The sequence below is a fragment of the Apaloderma vittatum genome, unplaced genomic scaffold (assembly GCF_000703405.1).
Source record: "Apaloderma vittatum isolate BGI_N311 unplaced genomic scaffold, ASM70340v1 scaffold14971, whole genome shotgun sequence".
NCBI classification, from domain to species: Eukaryota; Metazoa; Chordata; class Aves; order Trogoniformes; family Trogonidae; genus Apaloderma; species Apaloderma vittatum.
Window position 1 is genome coordinate 37,287 of NW_009699759.1, and position 10,606 is coordinate 47,892.

The following is a 10,606-nucleotide window of genomic DNA, read 5'->3' on the forward strand; positions in this document are numbered from 1 at the left end:
AAGTAAAATGAGATTAACTCCTCAAAACTCCAAGGAAGGCTAACACCCACCTCAATGCACCTCTGATCTTCGTGGTTCCATCAAGAGAAAAAACTGCTCTTAGGAGAGTACAGAAGTACGCAGGAAACTTTTGCCCATTTGTGTGCTTTATTGGCTTGCGAAACCAATCCAGTATGAAGCCCTGTTTTATCTGTTTTTACTCCTCCTGAGCACCAGGACAGTAATCTTCAGAAGTAACCCACACGGAGAGTTCTTGCACATTGTTCTTTTGGACTTCAGTATGTCGGAAAATCGCATGTTACAGCACCTACAGGGGTCAAGGTGTAAGGTCTTACAGGGGTCAAGGTGTAAGGTCCTTTCTTTAAGGAAGACCTAAGGGGTCTTCCTTAAAGTCAGTTAAGAGAAACATGCCTAGGTATATATTCCATGGAGGGTGGGGAGGAAAAGACAACACAGGTTATTTTTGCATCATTAAACTGCTTATTAAAAACCCCACAAAACTAACCCTAAACTTCACAGGTTCATATAGATAAAATAAATCACTGCTCTTTAATGTCACACTCCCTAAAAGTCTCCTAATTTAGATAACTTTTTAACTGACACAGTAGAATTCCATTATTGATTTTAGCAATCAGATAGTAATGAAACACCTATACCAATTATGTTCTCAAAATCTGGCTATTTACTGTAACAGTCAGAACTTATATGATTCTCTCCTACCACTTGGGCTTTATGAGCTATACATTCTACTGTTTTAAGCCCCAAAATAAGTGTCTTAAACATTTTTTCATATTGGTGTAGATGCTTTAGTCAGATCCCTAGCACTGAATAAACTTGTGAGTGAAACCATACAAAGCCACTTATTTTTAAAGGTAACTCTTTAACAGGGAGAAGAACTCAAAGTTGCACCTTTCAGCCTCTGCATTTTTCTCTTTGTTTAGAATGCTTGTAAGAAGCCATCCGGAAGGAAGAAAGATTATGAGTATCTAGAAACTAGCTGTTTGACAGAGACAGAAATGCTGATAATGAGTGGGTTGTGCCTGTCTTTTTTGGCTGATCACAACAGAGGTCTGAAGCAAAACAGAAACTCTTGATATGTTTGTGTAAAGAGGCAGTAGCAGAAGGGCAGGCAGCAGGAGTTCAGCTGAAGTTCAGGGCAGATGCTGCCATTAGTTTACACCGCAGGAAAGTAAAATTGCTTCCGGATTTACCTCTTCCTCCCAACATCAGTGCTGAGCCATGCTGTGTCGCAGAGTCACAATGTCAGTAGGAAAGCAGTCTTTTAGCAGGATACCACGTTCACGATGGCAGTCCAGCTCTTCAATAAACCCGTACCAGTAGATGACTAATCCGGGGCCAAATCTATTGAGCAAAAAGGAAAATGAACTTCGGTGATTGTGTTAGATGAACTTTAATTTCTCATCTCTGTGATTCCAACACAAGTAAATCTGTTAATTTCGCTGCATATAAGAGAGTATTTGACCTCTGTTTATTTTTCATATTTTAATCAATGTTGAATTATGTCATTAATGCCTGATTCCATGAATAAAAATGCTATTTATAGACTCAAACAACTCATACCAGAGATTTGTTCGTATCTGAATACCCTGCACATATCAGTAAAAGACCTATGCCTTAGATTTTAAATAACGCTTAGTAACTTTGATACAAACTGCAGTCTCTCTTGCCATGAACTCTGCTTTTTTTCATATTTGGATGTGCAGGCATTGAAAATACAAGGGTTGACGCAAGTCCCAGTTCATGCAAATTATAATACCTTGACAATAACAACAAAACCTTAAAATATAATCTCAACAATGAGCCACTATTCAGATAATTATTAAGTTAAAGCACAATTCGGAAAGAAATAGAAAGTTTCTGCTGTAACATCTCTAAAACGTGCCTCAGGAATTCCTCAGATATTGCTAACTCTGACCGATCCCCACTAGGCAATCTCAGGAAGTAGCCCCATGGACTATTTTACCCATCAGGAAGTTCAGACCTTCAGGCTGGGTTCATAAAGAAGTAATCACTATCAATCACTGTGTACTGCGATATGTTTTGCACATCAGTTTCACGTTTTTCCTACTGAGAGCACTTAATTAAAGGGCAGCACTACTTTTGGTGTAGTGTTGCAGGAATTTTACAGTGAAATCATAAATTATGAATGCTGGGTTAGTAAAAGGATGTCTAAAAACAGAACTGCTTTCTGTAGTCTAACATTACAGCAGTCTGTACAACATTAGGCCAAAAAGCTTTTTCTGTCCTTGATTTATTATATGCTGTAGTGAACTTGCCAAAAACAACAGTGCAGGATGAGCTGTTAGATACCGTATGTACAAGAAAAAGTTCAATAGAATGTCATGTAATGGTTTACATGCACAGCCGTGCTCAGGACTCAACCAATATTGTAGCCAATTTTTGTTAATGTTTAATTATAATAAAAATGTGTTGAGGGGGTGCATGGTAACCCACATGTCCCCTTAACAGACAATACAAGCACTCAAAACCGTGGGTAGTGCCAGACTGGCTTCATCAGGATGGTTTCTTTCCAAGAACGGAGGAACACTCTTATTTCATGTGCTCATGAAACGGAACAGCCATCAAAGGAAGAAGAAACCCCCGTGGCTTCCTCCTGCAGTTTCAATTAAATACGGTAGTCTTCTGTTCAAAACCGCTGCACAGCATTGCAACATTTTGGTTTATGGCTACTACTCTTTAACCCAGATGTGGCAGCAGTTTAGCAGCAAAGTAAATTACCCCTCAGCATAACCAAGGCAACACTGGCAAATGTGCTTCTTGCAACCGGAAGATGGTATTTGAAAATGTAAAGGTTAAAATTCCAACATATCCAGCTACATCAGCTAACGTATTCAAAGGTGTAGCACTGCATAAAGCACAGACTGAAAAGTGGCTCCTACAGAAGGACGATGCTGCCTCCACCCAACTCCCAAGTTTTCTCTGGTTGGCCAATAACTTCAGCCTCTGCTGAGTCCAAGGACTTCTCTCCATTTTCCTTTGCTTCAGTTCTTGTGGGGCCAAGACATGAATGACCTCACCGTCCCGCGGAGGCCAGTCAGCACGGAGCAAAGGGCAAGTGAAGCCAAGGACCGACGCTCTCTGCCCCGGTGAGAGGCAGTAATTTGCTGATGCTGGGTGGACCTACTTCTGCTATTTCACAGACAGCATACCTGTTCCCACATCATTCCCACATCAACCAAACACAGAAAGGGGATAATTGGGTAGGGCTGTACTTACGTACTATCCAAAGTTATTTTAAAAGCAAGAATCCCCAGAAGACAGGGAGCAGACCTTTTATGCAAGGCAGAAGCTATGAAATGTGCACAAGTACTGACTCATTATGAGCACGGGTGCCAGGTAAAATCTTGACGCTAATGAGCAGCTGTTCAGCCCAAGTTTTGAAGGGCTTATTTTGCTCTGTGTGGCAGTCTGAATCCCCTATCCACCATAACGCATGGAGCACTGTGCTTAAGTCACTTGTTATGTTATGTTTTAACATTGTAATTTTTAATAAAATTAATATTGCCAGATGCCTCAAAAGGCTACTTTATGTCTTTCTGGCAAATCATCACAGATCAAGCACAATTTTTCAGGGATATTTGGTGCTAAAAAGACTATGTTCAGAAATGCTGAATTTGATTACAAAATTTATATACAAGAACATCTGCGTGCTGTTAATTGCAGAAGCAAGCACATCTTTAGCATGAAAACATCCATCAATCTTGCTTTTGACTGTGTTATTATAGCAGAAATATTTGCTCTGTGCTGCCTAGGTTGCATTTTTTCCCACTATGCTATGTCATTCCTTCTATTATAGCTCTCTATCACACAGCCCATATGTATGATCACATGAAAACCTTACCATACTTTTGCTTAAAAACACTTAAGTGCAGTACTTAAGACCAAAATTAACTTGTTGGCACATTAAGCATTTGCCACTGACTATCAGGAACTCCTGCTGCTAAGTGCTAATTTCCCTCTCATTAACGCCCAGAGTTGGCAAATCACAAACAATGCCACTGGTTAATTACTGCTCCCTTGATTTGAAACAACTCTTAACCTTTTTGTGTAAGGAAATGAGGTAGGTGAGTATAACCTAAGAACGATCCTTTTTAATTCGACTCCTTCCAAAGCGCAGATACGACAGCATGAAGAACGAAACCCACTGCTGTGAATTACAAATTAAAGCTATGAACTTATTTCTGCATCAATTGTAGCATTTAACAAATTGGTGACTAACCCTAGTTTACACAGAATAAACTAAAATGACAAAATGCTTACTCAGTATTGCTATGGAAAGGAGACTCTTTTAATAGCTCTGAGGAGGAGAAAAAAAGCTTTGAAAATACCAAATGGCTCTAAAACCATACAAATATGGTATAAAATTCAGGCCAGGTTATCTCATTTCATAGAAAAGACACACTGGAGAAGTTTAAGCTTAAAATGAAAATCCAGCACAGAATGTAACAAACTATGGACTCATATGGATTTTGTTCTTGCTCAGAAAAATTCTACAAATACCTAAAAATGTGCCTAATTTGTATTTTTCCTCCCCTGTCTTTAGTTCTTACCCTGAGAAGCTTATGTGCTAAGGAACATTATACACAATCGTAGTTTTACCTAGTCTTACTTTTAGAACTCTACCTTTATACATAGTTTCTTTTTAAAGCTGCAAATAAATCCAAGTAACTAAGGTTTGGTTAATTCCACACAGTAATGATAGAATAAACATGAAATATAGAGGCAAGTTTCATTCATCATATAATAAACATAGTAAGTGAAAACTGCCTGTTCAGGTTGCATCAGTTGACTTAAAAATCAACCCATAAATACGTAGTTATGATTATATAAATCCCAGTTTAGTAATTCTCTAGTTTTGACATTAGAAGCTGTAACTATGAGGCAGTCAAAGCCACTCTAGCTGCATTTTAGTGTGAGGTCAGAGTGCCAGAAGTGCCAGGAGGTAGACAGGTTTATGACCCCATGGCATGGCAAGAAGAGAGCAGGATTACAAAAGGTCATGGATTAGATTAGGCCTAATTTAGGCTTGATATAGAAGACTAAATTTAGTCTAAGTACTAAGGGCAGTAGATGATGTCTTACAAAGAATCAACTGAAGGATTTGAGATAGATGCTGGAGATAGTAAAATACACTGTGAGTATAGTCAAATACAATTACAGGCTCAACAGAGCTTTGATAAAACTTGATCATACTACTCTAAATAAGTCAGCTTTGCACTAATTCAAGAGTGTTCAGAGGGTCTTTCGTACCAGCTTAATGACATCAATTTTGAAAGAAATCCATAATTAAAGGAGTACAGATTTCTACACTGATAATCCTGCGACACCAGATTTCAATCTTGGAAAGGAGTTTCAGAGAGATGTCCTGAACAGCCAGAAAGGTAAAATTGAGATAACCCAAAGCTAAGCAGTTCCTTAAAAAAAACAAATAAAAAATTTCGTCTTCATACAAGCCAAGGGATCGCCTAAGAAAAAAAAAAAAGAGGATGAAAATTCTGAGTAAAATGTGAATCTGGGCTTAACTTGCCCTTCAGCTGAAGCAGTTTTGTTACAGAAAAGAAGAGAGACTTTTATTTATTTATCAAAGTGGCCTAGTAGGCTCACATATATTCTACTTCACTTCAAGAGAAACTACTTTCTAGTAATGCCTTTTTTTGGAATGTCTGTATGGGGTCTCTATGAGGTTCTAAGGATCTGCCTAGACACATGGCTATTGCAAGTGGATTTTTTCACCATCAAAAAGCCTTGCATGTGGTTTTATGAAAAATGCATTTTCAACACACTGCTCGATACTGAGCAGAAATGTAAAACATCTTGCAATTGTTTTTAAACAAAGATTCACTTTATTTATTCTTGGTCTATTTGTTATAGATGGGTTGTATGCATCTCAGCATAATGTAAATAATTTTAATTCCAAGAGGCTCTCATAATGAAATGCTGGCATATGAATTATTATTTCTAATATTCATATATTTAAGGAAATATTTTATCAGATTCAGATGAGTATTCATGTAATATGAAAGCAAAACGATCTACCTAGTTAATAATCTTAATTATAAACGTTGCATCTGAATGTGTCTTAGAAGGACCGCATTCTGGTCCCTCGCTTTTTAATGTCAGATCATCAGCAGTGCTCACTGAAAATCTGTCTTTGTTTCCTTGTTTTTCTTTTTAAAGATCAAGCAAATTAGAGCATTGCCACTCGCACATCTCTACTTATTTCCTGGGAAAAGGCAATTACGCAAATTCACAAATAAATTATTACGATCTAAGTCAATTTATCATGGTTCTTGAGAATCACAGTTTTAAGTAAACCAGCTTTGTAGTAAACCCTGAAGATATAATAATTAACCCCCCCTACAATATCTAGTCAGTTTACTGTTTAAGGACTCACAGCTTTATTTCAGTGTACTTGTAGAAGTCTCATTTGTGTCAGTGGAGGGAATTTAGCTATTGGCAGAGCTAGGCAAGTAGGCAACAACTGCAGTCCACATTTTCAAGTAAGGTCAGTTGGCATCAGTCAGCCAACTTCCTTACGTCTAGACCAGTTTATTACTGCTGATGACACAGCGTTATGTATCTTGGCAAGCATCTAATAGCCGCCGCTCAGAAACTGACTTTGATTAGCAAGAAATTTTCCATTTAAACAGCTACTATAAGCCCAGTAGAGAATAGTTTATAACAAGGTATTTCTGATACTGTTCATTTGTATAGAGTTTTAATAACGGTACTTGTTTATGAAGACAGTGCATTTAAAATGCTCTGGTTGCAATTTAAAACTAACTGCGGGGTTTTATTATTCCTGTCACTTTTTAAACTCTTCACACACTTTTGTGATCCAGTGACACACACACACATGCAGATTTAAATAAAAGATGCACCTTATTTCTTCAATTTCACCAAATCTGGCAGAAAGAAAGAAAAAAATTCCAGTACTTAATAAAATGAAGTAAGGGAATGACTTCCTGCAGTAGCAAAAATATATTTGCTTGCAAATGTGGCTCAAGAAAATGTTTAAAAAGTTCTGATCACATACTTTTAAAGATCATAGGAAACTTGTCCATGGCACTAGCAAGCATTATATCAAGCCCACACACAGATTTTAGCAGCATATTATGTCTCAAGGATCCAGGCATCCAGTTTATGCTGCTTAAGGTAAAATTAAGCAAGTAAAACCTAATCTGCTTTAAGCTTTGATGTTACCATAGTAGTTGGAGGAAGTCTTATTTTTACTGAAGACAAGGAAAAAAATTAAGTCTATTAATATTCTGTGAGACTCCTATATCCAAGGATGTTTTGCCTCAAAAGTGGGAATTTCTTTTGGGCTGAGAAAGGTATGCATTTCCATGAACGCCAGATATTGATGTTACATGCAGTTGATGTGGAAGCTGGAGCTGTCAAGGGAAAAAAAAGTCTATGGAAACCATGTCAGGTCTCTGTCTCTATAGTCACACCTGTCTTGGATATGATTAAATCTTAATAAGTGGGTTTGTTTTTTTTTTTTACACTAGCTGTCTTTTTATCTGTGCAATGAGACTGTTAAGGCATCGATCATATAGAAGCATTTCATCAGGCTTATAATATGATTTAATTGATTTTGGCATTTAGAGAAATAAAAACAAATTGAGTGATATTTATGTGGATATAAGAGACCATTTAAAATATTTCAGAATTTTGCAAAGTACAATTTTTAAATGCACGTTAATATAATGCACCAAAAACTACGCAAGTCACTGTCATTAAAACATTATAAATACAATATAACTTATAGCTGCATAATGCATTTTTAATAAACAAACTGTCGAAACACATTATTCACTTACCCTTATTCATTCAGATCTGAGTCCTGTTCTCCAGGCAAATAAAGGATTTTTATAATCCTCAATGACAAGTTAGATTTTTTTTTTAAAAATATAGTTCTCATGGAAATTAACTTGTAAAAGCTATGATTAAATAACATTAAGGTTACACTGATTTACAAGGATCAAGGCTTTCTAAGCAAAGACTGATGCAGTGAGTGAGAAAGAAAACACACACTGGCTCAAGGCAGCTTGTCTTTAAGCCTGGAGCGAACTCTGATTTTCTCAAGTTTTGTTAGTTCATGTCCTAACTTCTACTGAAACATATTATTTTGTTGTTTATTAATAGTATTCCAGATGCTCATCTCTCAGAATGGCTGTGTGTACTTTAGGTAAAAGTTTTTTTTTTCCCCAGTCTCAGCATCTTCAAAATGGGGTAAATGCTTTGCACATCACACTGTAAGGTTTTGTGCTGTGAAGACAGACTATAACCTGCTCCTTATGCCTGCACTGCAGATTGGGCTGACGTACTGAAAATTAACATGGTACTCACATCAACATTTTAGTAAAGAAATTGTTAAGCCTTACACTGGGGGACTGTTTCATGGAAATTATGGCCAAAGTTGTCTCTGGCTTTAGTGGAGGTCACTTGGGTATGCATGTTGGAAAACAAAGCATTTTAGCTGCCAGGGAAGTTAGTTTCAGTATCTATCTAAAAGAGACAATGGACAGTGTTTCAAGTACCTTATTCAGTAATTTGGAGATAGGTCCAAGTTTTGCTGAAATATAAAGATCTTCCATCACAAGAAAGACATGGAGCTGCTGGAGTGAGTCCAGAGGAGAGCCACCAGGATGGTCAGAGGGCTGGAGCACCTCTCCTGCGAGGACAGGCTGTGACAGTTAGGTTTGTTCAGCCTGGAAAAGAGAAGGCTCTGAGGAGACCTTAGAGCAGCCTTCCAGTACCTGAAGGGGGCCTACAGGAAAGCTGGGGAGGGACTGTTTTTGCAGGGGCCTGTAGCGATAGGACGAGGGGTAATGGGTGGAAGCTGGAAGAGCATAGGTTTAGACTAGATATAAGGAAGAAGTTCTTTACTCTGAGGGTGGTGAGGCACTGGAACAGGTTGCCCAAGGAGGCTGTGGATGCTCCATCCCTGGAAGTGTTCAAGGCCAGGCTGGATGGAGCCTTGAGCAACCTGATCTAGTGGGAGGTGTCCCTGCCATGGCAGGGGGTTTGGAACTAGATGGTCTTTGAGGTCCCTTCCAATCTAAATCATTCTATGATTCTATCACTTAACTGTCTCAGTATAGGACAAAGTGTCTTCAGGAGTCCTGGATGATGGGCATAACTAAGCAAAAGAAGCTCAACTAAAAAATCTCAGTCTGAAAGACACAATCTAAGAAAGCTTCCTACATCTCCTTTTCAGAAGTTTCATAAATTCTTTTCTGATGCAGAGAGTCTAGTACTCTATATTAGATCTACATATTTGTCATATAATTCGGAGTTAGCATGTTGTTTTACTGTACCTTTACAAGTGCACTAATGTGTTCCTGTTCAAAGCAGCAATACCCTTCTGTCCTGCAACGTGACTATGTTACTAGAACTATGATACTTCTGTTGAAGTTGTGCTGCTTGGATTTACCAAGTAGGACACTGCAAGAACGTTTCTATCTTTTGAAAAGGTAGAGGGAAAAGGTGGCTCTTTGCATTACAGAATTATTCCATATATTGTTGCTTGAAGAACACTTTCTGATTAAACACAAGCAAAGAACGGTGCTTCCTGAGGTACTCGCTTGCTATTCAGTGTCCCTGAGAAAACCTTATGCCATTAGTTCACTCTCCAGAGACTGCTGATACAAGACCACTATTGTTTGATTCTGCACATTTGAAGCTGTGGATCAGTGTTGAGAGTAGTTACTGAGGTTATTTCAAACATTTTGTTAAACTCACAGCAGTCCTCCCAAAGGAATGCTTGGCTGCAAGCTACCTCTTATCCTGGGTGACAGAAAACATAAGAAAAGCTTTTTGAGTACAGTTAGATTGGGGTCCAGGCAGCCACAAGTGCTGGTCAACTCATGTTGCTGTTAGGTGATTAATAGTTGTTTATTTTTAGGGCTGGAAGTAACAGGCCATCCTAAGGCCAGTGCAAGACCATATGTGAATAATCTGTGAGCGCCTCACAGTTTGCAGCAACCCTTTCTTTTTGTGCAGTTGTTTATCTGGTGACAGCACTTGCCAGAGTGATAGGATATGCCAAAAGTGATTTGATCTTGATTCCTATGGTTTTGGGTTTCTTTTTTTTTTAAATTTTTGCCATGCAATTTCCAGATCGATCTTCCGTCAAGTCAGTTACTGTGTATGTGACATTTGTATGTTAGTTGTTCCCAAAGATGGTATGAAGGTTATTACCCCAATAGCCACAAGGCCTCTGTGTTAAACATCTTTTAGACAAATTTAAAACAAACTGAGAGTGACTATATTTTTTTTTTCCAAGGTCAGTATAATATATGCACCTGAACTATGCAATTGGAAGACACTGTAAAAACTGCTGTATTTAAAATGGGAATCTAATGTCATCAGTAGGTTAGATACGAATGGAGTCCATACAAAATGTTGCAACATTAACATTATGTGTGATATAAAGCTTTTTCTCAATTATTACTGGTTTAGTGTCTGGTAATCAACACTGTTAAATATTTTTAACAGTTTAATAAAAGAACAAAAGAAGAAAAAATCCATTAAGCACTGAAAACTTCTAGTAATGAAC

The 10,606-nt window shown here is 37.9% G+C and overlaps 1 protein-coding gene across 2 annotated transcripts in view; it reads right to left on the reverse strand.

Moving 5' to 3' along the window:
* Positions 1 to 1,182: 1,182 nt before the first annotated feature.
* LOC104280769 (chromosome unknown open reading frame, human C15orf41) overlaps positions 1,183 to 10,606 on the reverse strand; it is a 118,265-nt gene continuing 108,841 nt past the window's right edge. Inside the window, exon 11 of one of the 2 annotated variants that reach the window (XM_009878529.1) lies at positions 1,183 to 1,362. In XM_009878529.1, the coding sequence (XP_009876831.1) occupies positions 1,227 to 1,362 (136 nt within the window). In that variant the 3' untranslated portion in view covers positions 1,183 to 1,226. The remainder of the gene's footprint in view (positions 1,363 to 10,606) is intronic. The other variant, XM_009878530.1, reaches the window with a different exon arrangement.